General features: G+C 39.2%; 1 protein-coding gene across 1 annotated transcript; it reads left to right on the plus strand.

Annotated features, from left to right (window-relative positions):
- Window positions 1–8,392: 8,392 nt before the first annotated feature.
- Window positions 8,393–17,699, plus strand: LOC121745191 (folylpolyglutamate synthase-like). The gene is made up of 16 exons (XM_042139000.1): window positions 8,393–8,488; window positions 8,672–8,817; window positions 8,921–8,986; window positions 9,139–9,248; window positions 9,379–9,439; window positions 11,665–11,748; window positions 11,839–11,895; window positions 12,041–12,101; window positions 14,080–14,126; window positions 14,260–14,337; window positions 14,929–15,084; window positions 15,173–15,433; window positions 16,490–16,568; window positions 16,757–16,906; window positions 17,017–17,129; window positions 17,470–17,699. The coding sequence occupies exons 1-16, from the start codon at window positions 8,479–8,481 to the stop codon at window positions 17,524–17,526; spliced, it is 1,536 nt and encodes a 511-aa protein (XP_041994934.1). The 5' UTR covers window positions 8,393–8,478; the 3' UTR covers window positions 17,527–17,699.
- Window positions 17,700–18,981: the final 1,282 nt, after the last annotated feature.

The following is an 18,981-nucleotide window of genomic DNA, read 5'->3' on the forward strand; positions in this document are numbered from 1 at the left end:
TTAGGTAATTAACAATTTGATGGCATTTGTAAGAATGATGAGTTGTTCGTGGAAATAATTGAAAAATTAACTCGTGAAAGTAAGATGTGTTGTGTTTTGTAAGAATGATGAGTTGTTTGTGGAAATAATTAGAAAATCATTCGCAGCCGGCCGTGGACGACGCTGTGACCCTAAAATCCTACTCCTTCAGCCCTTTTTCTTTCTCGGAAAAGATTCGCAATTTAACCAAATCAGGAAATTTAATTAAGAGCATCCGCAGCGGCGGAAGTCGGATCGGCATGCCGGATGTCCGCGCGGGACGTCCACCATTAGAGGGACGGATGCGGATGTCCGCTGTGGACACCACAGATCCGCGGCTTTCCGACGACGTCCATCGTGACGTCCGCCATTGCGGGTTCCCGATGGACGTCCAGATTTTTACTTTTTTTTATTTAAAAAAACTTTATATATACGGCTAGTTGAACTTCATTTCATTCGCACCACTTGTTTTAACGAGTTTCTCTCTCTCTACGTTTCTTTTATATATCTAAAATGGCTAGTGGTAGTGGTAGTGGTGCGGGTGGTAGTGGTGGGGGTGCTTATGACGTACGCTGGCGAATTAAAGAATAGTTGCGGGCCGATACGTCTAGGGAGATAAATCGCGCGATACAAGCGGCCTTGCACCAGCAGCAGCAGCCGGTGGTACCTGGACCCATCCATCTTCGAACTATAGTACCCTGGGACCACATCGCTGCATACGGTCGGTTGTATGAGGACTACTTCGCTCCGGAGCCGCAGTTTGGGGAGAACATGTTCCAGCGATGTTTTAGGATACATCGTCGGCTATTTCTGCGTATCGTGGGCGATTTAGAGCGTCGATACGAGTATTTCAGGATGAGGGAGGATGCGGTTGGTAAACTCGGCCACACGCCCATACAAAAGTGCACTGCCGCAATCAGACAGCTGGCATACGGAGGTGCGGCCGATATGTTCGATGAGTATCTCCACATCGGCGAGACAACTGCCCGCGAATGTCTGCAGTATTTTTGTAAGGGCGTTAGGGAGATATTCGGGGATAGGTATCTTTGGAAGCCTACCCCCGAAGATTTCCAGACTCTAATGGATATGCACGTGAGTCAGCACGAGTTTCCGGGAATGTTGGGCAGCATAGATTGTATGCATTGGGAGTGGAAGAGCTACCCCGCCGCCTGGAAAGGGGTGTACACTACCGGTTTCAAGGGCAAGAATCCCACGATGATCCTTGAAGCGGTAGCTGACTACCGGCTGTGGATTTGGCATGTGTATTTTGGAGTAGCCGGGTCGAACAACGACATCAACGTCCTCCAGTCGTCGTCCCTTTCAACGAGCAGTGCATGGGCGTTGGTCCGGCATCAGTTTCGTCGCCAACGGCAGCCAGCACAATATGAGCTATTATATGGCGGATGGGGCTGATGGGATATACTCTATGTTGCCCGTCTTTGTGAAGAGGATCAGATGCGCAACAGAAGAAAAAAAGATCTATTTTGCGGGTCGTCAGGAGGCAGCGCACAAGGATGTGGAGCGGGCATTTGGTGTGCTCCAGGCTCGATGGGCGACAGTGAAGGGTCCATCACGGCTGTGGTATATTGACAACATTGTTGATATCATGTACGCATGTATTATCATGCACAACATGATTGTCAAAGATGAAGGTCCAACACTGAATGATTGGGCCAATGATGATGTTGATGCTGCCGGTCCAAGCCATGACGTGGCCACCGCCAATGTACGTATTGGGATACCCCATGAAGAGGCCGATCGAGTCCGTGCATTTGCCGACATGCGCCAACGACAAGCCCATATTTGACTCCATAACGATATAATTGAAGAGTTATGGACGCGGAGCGTACAATGTAATTTGTTTAGTATTTTTTTGTTGAAATGTACTTTTTTTATTTTTTTTATTTAATGAAATTATCATTGCACTTTCTCCGTTCGTATTCGTGTCGAAATTTTAATTCCTTAAATTGTTTAATTTGGTGAATTTGTGAATTTTTATTATTGTGGATGTCTGTCGGGATGTCCGCCATTGTGCAGTGGGATGTCCTTATGACGTGGTAGTGCAGTGGGAGGTAGACATGCCCACCGGTTCCGGTTCCGGCGGTTAACCGCCGAACCGGAACCGGCGGTTCCGGAACCGGAACCGGAACCGGCGCAATATTCCCGAACCGGAACCGGCGCAATTCGGTTCGCGGTCCGGTTCAGGTTCAAGATATTTCGAACCGGAACCGTCACCGAACCGGCGGTTCGGGACGGTTCGGAACTGGCGGTTAACCGTGGAACCGCCGGTTCCGGTGCTTAAATCGAGGCAGGGGGATGAGGGCCGGTGGTGATCTTCAAAAACGGTCGAAACCGCCGGTTTTTTCGGCGGTTAACCGGCGGTTAACCGGAAAAACCGGCGGTTAACCGCCGGTTTAGTGACTTTCGAGGCGGCGCGGAGCACGAGGCGACAATGGAGCAGCTTTTGCAGACGGTTCGTTGACCGAACCGGCGGTTTTATTTCGGAAACCGGCGGTTTTGGCCCGGAAACCGGCGGTTCCGCCGGTTCCGGCGGTTTTCCGCTAAAACCGCCGGTTTTGTGAAAATTCAAATTTTTTTTTTTTTTTTTAAATTTCAAATTCGAATTCTTCCATTTTCCCCCTCATTTTTTTCTATAAATACCCCCCTCTATCCTCATTTACATTCACCCCACTCTTGTGTTAATAAGAGTTTCTCTCTTCAATCTCTCAATTCTCTCTCTTTGTCTCCAATTTCTCATTTGTGCTATTGTGCTTCCATTTAATTACGCAATTGCTACTCTTATTACGCATTGTTATACACTTATACAGTTATACTTGTTCCCGTAGTTCTATAAGTTGTCTTTCTTTCTCAATTACTAAAACAAAAAAAAATATTATTCCATATTTCTACATTTCTACATACCATTCCAATATGTCTTCATCCCGAGAAGGTCGTGTTGATAAGGGAAAGGGAAAGGCCAAGAGGCCATCTCGGAGATCCGTTATTGATGAAATTTCTCAACTGAACATGGATGAGTGGCAGGTTAATATTTATTATCTACTAATTTCATTAATTTTGAATTACATTTCATTATTGTTCATAATTTTATTTTGTATTTACAATACAAATATTATTTTGTAGGCTCGAGAAGAGCAAGATGTGGCACATGCTATTGCTCTCTCTCGCTCTCAATACCAAGGCGATGCTTATGTTGGTACCGGTAGTGGTGCTCCCGGTCGCGGTGCCTATTCCCAACAAAGTCCAACCCCCGTGAATGTTGATGAAGACGATGATGATGATGATGATGACGACGAGGAGGAGGGGGAGGAGGTAGAAGAGGTTCAAGAAATGCCACCCCCACCACCACCAAGGAGTCGGCGTGGTCGTGGTCGTGGACGTGGACAACCTCCTCAACCTCCTAGACCAGCTGAAAGGTCTTTAACCTCAAACATCTTCGTGAAACATTTCAAGAGGGTACAAGATAGTAACGATCCAAACACTTATAATGTGTATTGCAACTATTGCGAAAACGTATACACATTCCGAAAGGGTGGAGGGTACGGTACATTTACCCGTCACCTGGAGAAAGCGCATCCGGTCGAGTTTGGTATCGCTCCAACCCAAACTCAACTCAACTTTCAACATGGAGTCGGAAGTGGGACGACGGGTTCATCCCAAACATCAGGTATGTGTAGCAATACTCTTTTGAAATATGATCACAAAAATGCTCTTAATGTGATGTCTAGATTTGCCGTTATGAAACATTTTCCATTCAATGCTTTTGATAACGATGCTTTTGAGTCGAGTATGCGGCAAGTATATAATGCCGCTGCAAGAAAATTGAGTCGAACTTCAATGACGCGAGCCGTTGTTCGACAATGCATGGAAAAGAAGGCGCAATTAGGTACGTTTATTATTAACTTAGGGCATAAAGTTTCTATTTGTTCTGATGTGTGGACTGATTGTTTTTGTAAAAATTCGTATATGGGCATCACGGTGCATTTCGTTGATCACAGTTGGACTTTAAACAAACGTTTGATTGCATTTCGGGAATTTCCCGCACCACACACTGCACAAGCAATTGCTCAATTGATCATTCAAGTTTTGAATGAATTTCAATTGATCAATAAAATTTTTTCTATTGGTTTTGACAATGCTAGCGCTAACACTGCTAGCATAGATGATTTAATCAGTGCATGTTCTCCTGTTATTGATGGTAAATATTTCCATGTGCGATGTATTGCCCATATTTTGAATTTGTGTGTTCAAGATGCCATCGATTTGTGGCAAAAGTATGTTGATCCTATTAGAACTGCTGTGAAGTTGATTCATAACAAAGCTCCTATTGGTAGAGCTTGGAAGAGATATTGTCATGGTAAGCAATGCAGGTACACCAACTTTCGTTTGGTTGTTTCAACTCGGTGGAACTCGACATATGATATGTTGGAGTCGACTTTGAACCACATTGAGTATTTATGTGATTTTTTTAGAAGTTGTCCTCATGTTCCTTCTGATTTGATTTTGATACCCGCTTGTTGGGACCACAGCATGGATTTATTTCGATTATTCCGCGCTTTCAAAAATGCCACTGTTGAGTTATCCGGTGTTTATTATCCTACTTCTGTGCGCGTTTTGGAGCATTGCATGTATGTGGCAATTGGTTTTAAAACTTGTGTGAAAAATACTCAATTCGTTGAGTTGAAGGCTATTTTGTTTTACATGGTTGAAAAATGGTTAAAATATTTTTCACGTATTCCAAATGTGTTTTTGATTGCAAAATGCTTGGATCCAAAGTGGAAGTTGCATGGTGTTTATAAAATTTTAGACATGTACTATGGTTGTTTGCACGCTTTGGATTTTTCTCAACTCCGCGAAATGGGCTTGACAAGAGGAGAATGCTTCGAACTAAGTATTCCGGATGTTGATGAAATCAAACATAGGTTAGATAGTGCACTTCGTTCTCTCTACGCGGAATATGAAATGCGGTATAACACCGCTCACCAGGTACGTGCTCCTCCTAGTCCTTCTACATTTGATTTTGGTGGAGGGGATTTTTCCAATGTCATGATCGATCCCGACGTAGTATCACAATTGCAAGATCTATACGGTACTACAACCAATAGGACTAGAGCGACTAGTGAATTAGATATATATTTGGAATCGCGCTCTATTTTTCAAGATGCAGGTCCTCCTACTCAACAAATTGACGTCCTTAATTGGTGGGGAACACATGACAAAGAGTTTCCGATACTCTCCATCATGGCTAAGGAGATATTCGCCGTTCCCGCTTCCACCGTCGCCGTTGAACAAGCTTTTAGTGTCGGCGGTTGTGTCCTAGACGACAAAAGGAGCAATCTCTCCGCCAAGAACATGGAAGCCACTATGTTACTTGACGATTGGGCAAAGGCGGACATGAGAGCACAAGAGCCGGATTTCGACTTCCGTGTAGAGAGTGATGGTGAAGAATTTTCTTCCGATGGCGATGACGAGGTCAGAAGCGATAGCACTCAACATTAGCAATGAGTCGACGGGGGCGGTGAACGGCGAGCACTGCCGACCAAAAAGGTAAGCAAGGTAAGAGAACTACGTGGGCTTTGATTCCTCAATAAAATTGTGGATACGTAGGCACCTCAACTTAAATTTGAAAAGTTTAACTTCGAAAGTTTAAGTTGAGCTCAAGCCCTTTTCAATTTTTTTTTTTCCCCCTATTTCATAGATCATTCAGGATGCGGCTATGTTGTACTTGAAGATCATTAAAATATATTCCCCATTTGATAAATATCAAATGCGGAATATATTTTAATGATCTTCAAGTACAACTTAGCCGCATCCTGAATGATCTATGAAATCTTACCTTGGAATCAACCTTTTTTTCTTGCAAAATGTTGCCCATTTTCTAAGCAAACACATATCAGCACGCTATATACACATTGCTGCATTTCTAATAGGGGCAATTTGATCTTCCAAAGCAATCAATGCATCTCGAACACACATAGTCAGAACATTATTCAAGCATCTAGCATGGAAAAAATCAGAACAAACTATCTATTAGTACTAATTTTTTCCATGCTAGATGCTTGAATAATATTCTGACTATGTGTGTTCGAGATGCATTGATTGCTTTGGAAGATCAAATTGTCCCTATTAGAAATGTAGCAATGTGTATATAGCGTGTTGATATGTGTTTGCTTAGAAAATGGGCAACATTTTGCAAGAAAAAAGGGTTGATCCCAAGGTAAGAGAACTACGTGGGCTTTGATTCCTCAATAAAATTGTGGATACGTAGGCAACTCAACTTAAATTTGAAAAGTTTAACTTTGAAAGTTTAAGTTGATCTCAAGCCCTTTTCAATTTTTCCTTTTTCCCCCCCATTTCATTTTTTTTTAAATTTACCTTCCGAGTCCGACGAGGCGACGAGCCGACGCCCGACGACACTTGTAAATTATATTACATTGTTGTATGTTGTTGTATTGTATACTTATGTATTGTAAATTGTAAAGTATCGTTGTCCGTTACAACTCAAAATCAATAAAATTTATTTCATTTTCTCCTTATTCGTCTTATTTGTGCTTGAATTATGCATTGTCTTGTTCCGATTTGTTGTATAAAGCCAAATTTCAAATTTAAAAAAAAAAAATAATAATAATAATTGAACCGGCGAAACCGCCGGTTCAAAAACCGGAACCGCCAAAACCGCCGGAAAACCGGCGGTTCCAAACCGGAACCGGAACCGCCCGGTTTTCGAACCGGAACCGGAACCGTGAAATTACCTCACGGTCCGGTTCCGGTTCCGCTTCCGCCAAAACCGGAACCGGCGGTTCCGAACCGGAACCGCCGGTTTTCGAACCGTGGGCATCTCTAGTGGGAGGTCCTTATGACGTGACAGGAGGCGTTTTTGGGAAGTCCGTCGGGATGTCCGCTGGGACATCCGTCCCATTGTGGATGCTCTAATTAGTAAAAATGTGCTTGATTAAGTAAATTAAATGAATTAGTTCAGTTTAAAAGTTATTGTAGCATTTCAATATATTTGATTTATGTTTATAGATTATAGCAGTATTTTAAGTATATTTTAATTATCAAGTTAATATGGAGTAATTTTTTATTAAATATATAATAAATTACTAAGAAAATTCTAATATTAAATTCTGTAATTTATAGTACTAGTGTTGTGGGGTTAATATGATAGTAATTTAAATAAATATGTACTCCGTAGGTAAAATTGAAAAAAATAAAAACTAGGTGAATGTGAAATATTTTTTTGCAGATGACTCATATTAATTCGATTTAGCTCTCCAGCTTTATAAAATAAAATAAGAAGTGAGCAGTTAACAAATAAAAAAAGAAGTGAGTGTCTGAGAGCATGCGCAGCGGTGGCGTCCGTCGCCACCGCCGTCCGCTCATCTCAACACATTTAACCTTCACTCAAAACATCAAATGGATTTCACTCATCTCATGGCGGAAGTGGAGCGCGAAGAACAAGAATACTACGAACAACATCGTGCCGCTTACGAAGCATATGTCGCGGCGAATACCCCCGCTCATCCTCCTCAACGCACTAGATCAAATCGCCGCTACATCCATCGTGACCGGGAGGGAGCCAACGAAAGGCTCGTTGCCGACTACTTTTTGCGCACGACCCGAGACGGGTTCTTTTTGCGCAGCGTCAAGAGTCAGCGCGGAAGGACGTCGAAAGAGCCTTCGGAGTCCTTCAAGCTCGATTCAACATTGTGAAGGCCCCGGCTCGGCTGTGGTACGTGAATAATATCGCCGACATCATGTTCACGTGTATTATATTACACAACATGATTATAGCCGACGAAGGGCCGAGGGCGGCTAGCTTCTACGACGAGGACGAAGCCGGAAGCTCAACAGCGAGGTCTCCCCCACGCCGAGGCGAGCATACGACGGTTGGCCAGAGGATCGAGACAAGACACACAATGCGCGATACTCGAATCCACAATCAACTACAAGAAGACCTAATCAACCACATGTGGGCGAAATTCGGCAATGAGTAGTGGTTTTTTTAATTTTTAGGATTTTAATTATGTAATTTTTAATTTTTAGGATTTTAATTATGTAATTTTTCATTTTTAGGATTTTAATTATGTAATGTTTAATTTTATTTGTCATTTGTAATATTTATTGTGGTTTTTAAATGAATTTTAATATTATGGAAATGTTATTGTTTAATTGAATTTTAAATTAATTGTGCTCGTCCTTGCGGAAGAGCACACTTGTGGGTGTTGTGCTCTTGCTAGAGAGCAGGCATGAATAGTACTGTCCGGGCCCACAACCGTGCCGCTGGCAAGAGCACGGTTGTGGATGCTATTGGCGGATGACTCATATTAATCCGATTTAGCTCTCCAGCTTTATACCATCTCTCTCTTTCTCTCTGCTCGAGTGAATCTTACTACTATCTTCAGATTTTAAAGCAGTGAATCACTCCATTGAATAGAAGAAATGTCGCAAGGTGAGCTTTATTGAATTTTCTAATAATCTTACAATGATCTACTAATAAATACGGCTGAACGATTGTTCGTAACTGGTATACTGTTTGATTGTGCAATTAATACTGCATAATGCTCGTTTGAAGTTGCTCATATTTAATCCGAGCTTATGCATTTCTTCTGATTTACTTATTTGGTGATTTTAGATAAAGAAGAAATTGGATCAGTAAACACTGTGCCGTCTCCCTACGATGACGCAATGGATGCTCTGTCTTCACTGATAACAAAGCGCAGCCGCGCAGATAAGAGCAACAATGGGGATCGATTTGACATATTGTTTGATTACATCAAGGTACTCTTTCTTCATTTCGTATGGCTATTGGAATTGGAATTGGAATTGGAATATTGGATGGATTCAACTTCTCTTCTAATTCAACTCTGCTTGAGGAATTCAGATGCTTGAGCTAGAGGAGCCAATAAAGCAGATGAAAGTTATTCACGTGGCAGGCACCAAAGGAAAGGTGAAATGATGAATTCAGTTAGGGTTTTGGCTTTTGGGGATTTCAAAGTGGCAACACATGATATTGATTTTTTGCCAGATTCATATTAGGACTCGTTTGGTATGGTATAGTCTCACTAATAAAGCTTATGTTTGGTATTCTGCAACATGAAGGGGTCAACTTGCACTTTCACAGAATCTATTCTGCGTAGCTATGGCTTCCATACTGGGCTCTTCACATCTCCTCACCTTATTGATGTTCGAGAAAGATTTAGGCTGGATGGGTATGTTGTGACAAAATTCATGTGTAGAAAATGCCTACCTTTATTATATGCATACATACATTGGGGGAGAAATGTACTCAGATTGACTGTTTATTTTCACCCCTACCCCTACCCCTACCGGATTTTTCAGTTCAGATATTTGTGAAGAGAAGTTTCTGGAATACTTTTGGTGGTGTTGGGATCGACTAAAGGCAAGTATGCTGCTTGTTCTAAATACTGTTCCAGCATTTTCATTATATATTTGTTTGGTCTGTTTTCCAAACTCCACGCCTTTAAAATCATGGCTTTACATTATTATGGCTGCTACTCAGTTATATGGAATACAGCTTTACTTGCCTAGTTCCAAGAAAATGATTGATGCTTACGATTTATGCCGTTGACATGTGTATGTTCTGTTTTGGTAAATGAAGAACTCGGTTCAGTTGTTTATACTTAGTATCTGATCATCAATTTGTATTACAATAGTCATAAATGGTGTAGATTAGTTAAGCAATTAAGTGAATGTAATTCACTTAACCAACTTGTCAGTGATCCAGCAACTTGTGTATGTTACCACTGCTGATAGAATAATAGTTTTGCAGTCAAATGCTTCTGATTATAGTGTTCTGAACAAAATCAATCTGTAAGATGATGTAGTTAGCAGTGTTGTTAGGGTCGCGGGGCGCACCGGGTCGATGGGGTGAAAATTCGGGTCGCGGGTCGACGAGTCGGCGGGGTCGAGAGACCCACAAAGCTAGGTTAATTTTTTTGCCTTTTAATATTAAATAAAATAAATATATTGCTCTAATGTTTATAATATATCAAATAATATAAATGTAGACGCAATTCATGTGAATAGAGATAAAATGGAAAATAGATATGATCAAAATATCAAAACAATTTATAAGTCATAACACAATAAATAATTGAAACCATTGTCTGAAAATATCAAAACAAAGGAATATATGAAGGGTGGCAGAAACAGATCTTTGAATTGTTTATTTGTTTAGGAGTGAAGAGGCCGAATTCTAAAGTGTAGAAAGTAGGTTTGAAAAGTTTGATGTGGTGCATGCATATATATAGAGAATTGTGATTGAGAGAGTCAGAAAACATGTGAGAGATTTGAGAAAATCAGAGATAGCATAAGTTTAGGGCGACCCAGGCGACTCACTCGACCCAGGCGACCCACTCGACCCAGCCGACCCAGCGGCGACCCTGTATCTCGATCGACCCACCCCATGTGAATAGAGATAAAATGGAAAATAGATATGATCAAAATATCAAAACAATTTATAAGTCATAACACAATAAATAATTGAAACCATTGTCTGAAAATATCAAAACAAAGGAATATATGAAGGGTGGCAGAAACAGATCTTTGAATTGTTTATTTGTTTAGGAGTGAAGAGGCCGAATTCTAAAGTGTAGAAAGTAGGTTTGAAAAGTTTGATGTGGTGCATGCATATATATAGAGAATTGTGATTGAGAGAGTCAGAAAACATGTGAGAGATTTGAGAAAATCAGAGATAGCATAAGTTTAGGGCGACCCAGGCGACTCACTCGACCCACTCGACCCAGCCGACCCAGCGGCGACCCTGTATCTCGATCGACCCACCCATGTTGGGGCGGTGATGGTCTCGACCCAGGCGACCCGGGCGACCCGAACGACATTTTGACAACACTGGTAGTTAGTACCTGATCTTGCCTCGGATACCTCCTTGGCACATTGTTGAAAGTGATTCCCTTCCACCTAGCACACTTTTTATGTGGCAAGTCTTCCAGATTTCAGAGTTAGAGAGACAACTTGTTGTTTTTCTAATCCATTAGAAGATTAAATTTTGTAGATACCATTAAAAAGTTTCTCGTGGGCTAATTCTGCTGAAGTGAATTTTTTTCATATGTTCTCTTGGAGCCATCTGGGTACTTGGCTTTGTTGCTTGGAGTTGTGCTATTTGTTCTGTTGGATGACTTTGCAATTGATATTTGATAAGATTCTAATGTCCCCTATTTATACTCTTCAAATGGAAGTCTTGTTAACTGTAACAATGAAAATTCACCTGGCCTACAGTTGATATTATTCCCAGCATCATTAAAGATTGTGCAGCACATTTCATGACCATCCCAATATTTAGGTTTTTGGTGAAAATAATCCATCCTCTTGATAAATGATAAGGTATAACTTAGCAACAAGCCAACAACACAGTTAAAGTGGCTGGCTGGTCGAACATAAATTCTGTGTTGGATTGGTAAAATTCCTTAAAAAATTAAAGAAAACTATGTAGTTTAACTAATCTTAAATAAGATGGTGGCATGGTGCAACTCTGACTATATAGTATACTTTAAAATAATACGAGTTGTGTTCACTTTCAATAGAATTATGAGGCTGCTGGGTTTTTTTCTTTGGGGGTTGCTCTATGAATTTATTTTTTCCATGTAGGAAAAAACCTCCGATGAGGTACCTATGCCAACATATTTCCGTTTCCTTGCCTTGCTCGCCTTTAAGATATTTGCAGCCGAGCGGGTAAATTTTTACTGTACTAATGTCTTAGATTGTAGTCATTGTACTGTTTGGGAGAATTTTTATCTCATTTTGATGTTATTTTTTATTCAGGTTGATGTTGTCATTTTGGAAGTTGGTTTAGGTGGAAAATTTGATGCTACAAATGTGGTACGAATCAGACATTCATCTAAACACTAAAGTCACCTATATTGTTATGTTTAACTTGAACTATATACTTGTCCAAATTGCAATATCATTTGAATGACCAGTGTTTGCTGGATCTTTTAACATCACGATGATTGAATTCCTTCAGGTTGAAAGTCCAGTTGTCTGTGGAATAGCATCCCTAGGGTATGACCACATGGAAATTCTTGGTCAGTACTTTCTCTCTCTCCATGATGTTTATGTAATTTAGAATTTGACTGTTTTGGTATAGCTTCTAGAAATTTCTTGTTTTCAATAGGAGAGTCGTACATGGTTACCAGTGTTGTTAGGGTCGAGGGTCGCACCGGGTCGATAAGGTGAAAATTCGGGTCGCGGGTCGACGAGTCGACTGGGTCGAGAGACCCACTAATCTAGGCTAATTTTTTTGCCTTTTAATATTAAATCAAATAAATATATTAGTCTAATGTTTATAATATATCAAATAATATAAATGTAGACGTAATTCATGTAAATAGAGACAAAGTGGAAAGTAGAAAATATCAAAACAATTCATAAGTCATAAGTATAATACAAAATAAATAATTGAAACCATTATCTGAAAATGTCAAAAGAAAGTTATATATCATCTGCACTTAGATGATAGTCATCTTCTCCTTCATCAAATTCTGCTCCAACCAAGTTTATATCTTCATTCTCTTCATCTTCATCCACAAGAATACGAGTAGACTTGGAGCTTGAGGCATGATCTCGAGTATTTGTGTTGCCTCTAGTATTGTGAGATGGCTCCAACACTTAAAATACGAGAAAATTTTGGTTGTAGGGGCTTTATTATATTATCTTTGACTTTTAAAAATAGAAATTATTTCTATTTTGGTTCAACACTTAAAATTAGAAAGTTTCTATTTTAAGAAATTTTATTTTTCTCTAATGAAGTAGAACTCATTCTCCACTAAGAATGCTTTAATCGCTTTTTGTTTTATCTTTTGTTTACTTTAATAATTGTTTAATAAAACATGCGCGGTTTCATAAATTTCAAATTTTCAGAAACGAAGGTAGTACTCCTATATAAATTTAGTTACAATTTTATACATAAAACTAGTTCAATACATAAATTAAAATGTTATCATATAGTAGTGAGTAAAATTAATTCTATATAATAAATCACAATATCCTATATAAATTTAATTACAATTTTAATGCACATTTTTCGTATTTTCATATTTTCATTCTTAATTTCACATAATAATAATGTACTAGTATACATGAAATATTATGAAAACTAAACAAAATTTTCCATAATTTAATCGACCATCATTTATTTAAAACTAAGTAGTCAATTTGAAATTTTATGTCCACTAAACAAAAATCTAAATTAACACATCACATTTTACTTTTCTTTGACCAAAATTAACACAGCACATTTATTTTTCCATTAATAACTGCATTTGAAAGTACGATACCACAACTCCCAATAAAGAAAGCTTTTATTATAATAATAACTATATTAATTTTATTACAATTATCTTCTTCCTCGCGCTGCCTGCCGCCATTGTTTCTCTTTTTCCTCTGCAACTTTTTGCTCCCACGTTGCTTAAGCCCTCCCCCACCTCTTACTGGGTCCGCCCCTGGTTAGGGCGACCACCCGAAACGCTCGACCCCGCCGACCCGGGCGACCCAGGCGACCCGAGCGACCCGAACGCCAAATTAACAACACTGATGGTTACCGATTTTTTTTTATCTGAGAATTTGAAATTCAACTTGTGAATATTTTTTTTATTGTTTCTTTTGCCCTCTGTGTTCTTTATATATCATTTTTGTTTCTTGTTTTGGGAGGGGATGGGGGTATACTACTCCTGTTTACAGGCACTTCAGTTCTTACTAATGGATAATCTATCATGAATAAAATTCCATTTGGACAAGGAATAGTTTTTGGGCTGAACTCATAAAAGTTTTCGGATGAACTCTCATGTTGTATATATTAACGAAATACACAAAATAATGCTCGATTTATTATGTACTGGTTGATTCCAATACTGACAATGGTTAAGGAATCTAACAATCATAGGTTATTAAAATCCTAAGGTTACTCTTTCAAGGTGTTTCTTTTGAAAAGTAAACATGTGTTCTTTGTTGATAAAAGAAAATATTGCTGTGTGTTTTTATATATGGATTGTATCCCTTGAACAGGAAATACCTTAGGACAAATTACTGGGGAAAAGGCAGGAATCTTCAAGGTTGGATGGCACTTATTTCTTTTGTCATGTTCACTATTTGAGATATAAAAAATGCCAGTGTCTTCTGTTTTTATCACTATCTTTTATTTTTCCTCCCCTTAAAAAAACCTTAATCCTTGCATTCTGTAATTAGAGTGGCGTTCCAGCTTTTACCGTACCACAACCTGATGAAGCAATGGCCGTTCTTGTGCAGAAGGCCTCAGAGCTCGGTGTGAGTTAATATCTCTACATAAATTGATTATTTGCTAAATTCAGATTATGATTTTTGCATATTAACTGTTAAGATTTATCATTGAGAATCTTATGGACTATTTGTGATCTTTTTTGGTGAGGGTAAAGTACTACTTGTACTAGGAACAACCAGTTATATGTATCATGTCTTAACTAGCTCAAGAAGTGGAATTTTATTGGATGAGAATGACGGCCTTGCATAGTAATTTGATTAAGATATTACAATAAATTACGTTTTTGTCGCCGTTCTTTTGTTTAACACTTTAGCTGCTTAAATCACAGCTTTGAGCTACATATATTTGCCCTGGGGAAACTATGCCTTGTGATTTCCAGGGCTCATGGGCTATTTGCTAAATACATCTTGAACCATATAATTATGAGTCTTTCAGTCTCTGCGATTTCAGAGTTAATATATTCAAGGATGTATTGATAAATGATAAGCCATCCTTTAGAGCCGATATTTTGTAGTGCTTATTTATGGAGACAAAAGGCCAGCTCATGTTTCCACACTATTTTCATTACAGACATGTGTAACGACTGACGAGTAATGCTTATGGTATAATGCTTATAGGTAAATCTTCAAGAAGCTGAACATTTGCGTCCAAGTGACCTGCATCTTGGACTTGAGGGTGAGCACCAATACATAAATGCAGGACTTGCAGTTGCATTATGCTCAACTTGGCTTCAGAGGACAGGGCATGTTGGAATGAATAACTTGAACCAGAATGTAAGCTCTATTTAACAGTGTTTTACATGTCTTACTGTTACATCACTCGATATGTTCATCCATTTTTCTGACTTCGTTGTGGATGTAGACCCCTGTACCTGAGAAATTCATTAGAGGGCTTGCGACAGCTTCTTTGCAAGGTCGTGCACAAATTGTCCCTGATCATCTCATTGAGAGTGAGAGCCCAGGAGATCTTGTCTTCTATTTGGATGGAGCCCACAGCCCTGAAAGTATGGATGCATGTGCAAAATGGTTTTGTCTAGCAACCAAAGAAAATCGTAGCCCTTCATATAACCAGTCTTACAATGACGCTAAAGGATCACATAAATCTGGAAAGAATCCTATTCAGGTTCAACTCATAGTTTGGAATTTTGAATGTTGATTGATTTATTAAAATTATGAAATACCAGTATTTCTCTCTTTTCATTAAATGGAAATGCTCATGGATGATTATTACCTGATCTATAGGAAATGAGCTCTGCATCAAGGGAAACAATAATGCGAATTAGTGCCAAATTTTAGGAAGATACTACTCCCTCCGTCCCAAGGAAGATGACCCCTTTCTTGAGCGGCATGAGATTTTATGTAGTTTTATTTTGTTTGTTAAGTGGAGAGAGAATAAAGTAGAAATAAATGTGTTTCAATTTTTTGTAAGGGGTCATCTTGGCTGGGACAAACCAAAAAAGAGTGGGGCATCTTCGATGGGATGGGGGGAGTATTTTATTGTTGGATAGAATTATATTTATGTGGCGCATGTTTACAATTTAATCTGTTGAAGTATTGGGCCAAATGTGACAAAGACCAAATACAGAGAAGTGACTATGCTCGCTGGCCTCAAAGTTCGAACAATAAAGAAAGAAAAAGAAAATCAAAGAAACTAGAGCCAAGCTTGTACATTTTACCTTTTGCCTTATAGTATTAGTTGCATGCACAGAATCTTCTGAAATATTTGGTTTGTTATGAATCTCTCATATCCTCTTCAGTTACTTTTGGGTAATAGGTGTTGCATATTTGTTACCTATATTTCCTGCTTGCTTTGATAAATCCATTTCCGTTGTAATACCAGCTATAAGCTAAGAGAGGGTAGAAGTTGGATGACAGTGAATGAGCTCCTGAGTTTTATGGTTACGATTGATGGAGGAAAGTGCAATGTGTGAAAAATAAATTTTAATATATTGAGCAGATGTATTGTTGAATTATGCCATCTCGTGAGGTGATGTTTGAATCCAGTAGGCCTTGAAAAATAGAGCACTTCATGACTGCCAAAAACTTGACCTTGTAAACAGAGTTTTAGAAACTTGTTTGTGGTTGAACTCTTTTTGTGCATAAAATCTTTTTTTATGTTGTATGGGCTAATCAATAATTGATTGACACGTGATGATTTTAGTTCGTTGGCAATGTGCAGATTCTGTTGTTCAATTGTATGTCAGTGAGAGACCCTCAGTTGCTTCTTCCACGCTTGATAAATGCATGCGCTAGCCATGGTAAGTACCGAGTTCATTAAGTATAACTGGTGCAGTATTCGAAGATCTTTAGATTATTTGATTTTTTTCTGGATTTCAAGGATGCAGAATCTAAGATTTTCGGTTCAACATTCAATCCTCAGAAAAAAAATGAATAGAAAAACAATAAGAAAGCCCTTTTAAAATCTTTCCCGCATCGATGCTTTCAGGAGTCCACTTCAAGAAGGCCTTATTTGTTCCAAACACATCAGTGTATTACAAAGTGGGCACTGCTTTACCTACTGATGATGCTCAAGTTGATGTATCATGGCAGATGACGCTTCAAAAAGTATGGAAAAGTCTCAATGTTCGGGAAAAAGGTACCGATGCCCCTTGGGTGGTATTTGCAATTTTAATGCTCATAAAGTATAAAATGAGGAATATGTCAACCATTGCGTAGCTGGCCTTAACTCTGTAACTGATCTTGCAGGTAGAGATCCCGAAAATGCAAAATTAGAGAACAGCACAGTTTTTACATCACTTCCTCTAGCTATTAATTGGCTCAGGGACAGCGTCCGGAAAAATCAATCTGTTCGGTTTCAGGTAATTTTAACTCCCGACTAATTATGAGGCTGAACTACATTGAGCTTATTACTTGTCTAAAGACGAAAAAAATCCATTTTACTACATCAAGTAAAGCCCCACTCTTCTTATACTGTTGCTTTTAATGTTACCATCATGATTCATCACATTTTATGATAGCATACCATCACTTCCGAGCTGTTCCAGTATTTGTGGGAAAGATGGTTGGGTCGAGAAATAGGATAGGCTTCAACTTGCGTGAAAACCTAGATCAGTGAACTACGAAAATAGTACTTGTTTTTAACAAAGCGATTCTTACCGGTGTTTAACAAGATTTCGTATATGTGTGTTCTTCATTCAGGTCTTGGTGACGGGGTCATTACATTTAGTAGGCGATTCGTTGAGATTAATCAAGTAAAGTTGGCAGAGGTGCGGATTTCTCTACTATCAGTTTCACCCTTGATTATAGACTCAACAACGAGGTCTCTTTTACAGACATTGGAAATATTGTATCATCATCTACACATGTTTCAAAGGATTTGTTTGTTCCATTGCAAAAGAAAAAAATCATTTGGATGGTTTTCTTTTTAATAGTATTCCCTTTATCTCAAGGTAGTTGAGTCGTTTCTTTTTTGCTCTCGTTTTGAAAAATGATAGTGTAATAAATAATTAAAGTAGAACAAAAGTGAAGTAAGAGACAGAACAATGTAGCGAAAAGTCTTATCTATATAATTCTCTTTCTTACTTTATTCTCTTGTCACTTTAGTTATTTTCTTCAAAGCGAGTGCAAAAAAGGAAACGCTTAAACTACCTTGGACTGAGGGGAGTATTTGTTTATATGAATTCTTCGATCAGGTGTAAATGGTCCACAAGAATCTTAGTTTATAAGATAGTCAGAGATTTCGTTTTATGTTTGTCACGCCCGCATTTTCTAAGGATAGAAAACACGGTTTATCGCGACTAGGGGAGGATTAAAGAAGCGGGGAAGAAAGGGGGAAAACAACGCAACTCGACCATAGCTCGAAACAAATGGGAATAGCTCGAATAAAAATCAGAGTATCTCAACAATCAACAACTCGAAACAAATATTATCTTAACAATACTTGGCAAAAGAAACAATATTCAGCGGAAGCATCTCGAGAGTAGAATAATGCTATGTATGAAGACACAACATATTCCGAACATTTGATGGACATTCTTCACTTTTATGCTCAACACCCACCGCGCTCGTCACCGCTCAATCTGCACATTAAGAAAAACAACATGCAGGGCTGAGTACTTATTGCACTCAGTGGACACACGCCAAAAACATAGTTTGTCATGCCATATCAGTGTAACCTTGGGGTTTTAAGTGTAAGAAAATAACCCAAGTACACTAAAACATATTTCATAAATTCGACTGCGCAGTCATTTTCAGATATTGCCACCCTTATTCCCACCATCATACACTATCTGATCCAACGGGTGACAAGGGGCGTGGCCACACCCCAGGTCAACTAGACCGGCCAACTTGCTCTCAGATGGCTCCCGATCTCGTGTACACTAGCCTGAGGGTTCGCAGCCCAACAGACCCGAATTCGATTAAACATATGTGGTAAACCACTTCAGATAGGTTTCAAAACAAAACAGTTGGCAAGACAAACAGTTCATCTCCATAAACATTTCCGGAACAGCGTCCGTATTAAAGATAACCCACAAAATAGTAGGGTAGAAAAGCCCACAAAATACTTAGTTAGAAAGCCCACCTCGTTCGTTTAAAGCTTTAACTTGTGTTCCACTCCGTTCTCGGAAAGCGTGCGAAAGAATCTCTCCTTCAATCTTACTTGGAAAATTCTGAAATTCGCGTACTGTAACTCCTCTAAGCAGCCATTTC

This window comes from Salvia splendens, chromosome 8 (assembly GCF_004379255.2).
Source record: "Salvia splendens isolate huo1 chromosome 8, SspV2, whole genome shotgun sequence".
Lineage (NCBI taxonomy): Eukaryota > Viridiplantae > Streptophyta > Magnoliopsida > Lamiales > Lamiaceae > Salvia > Salvia splendens.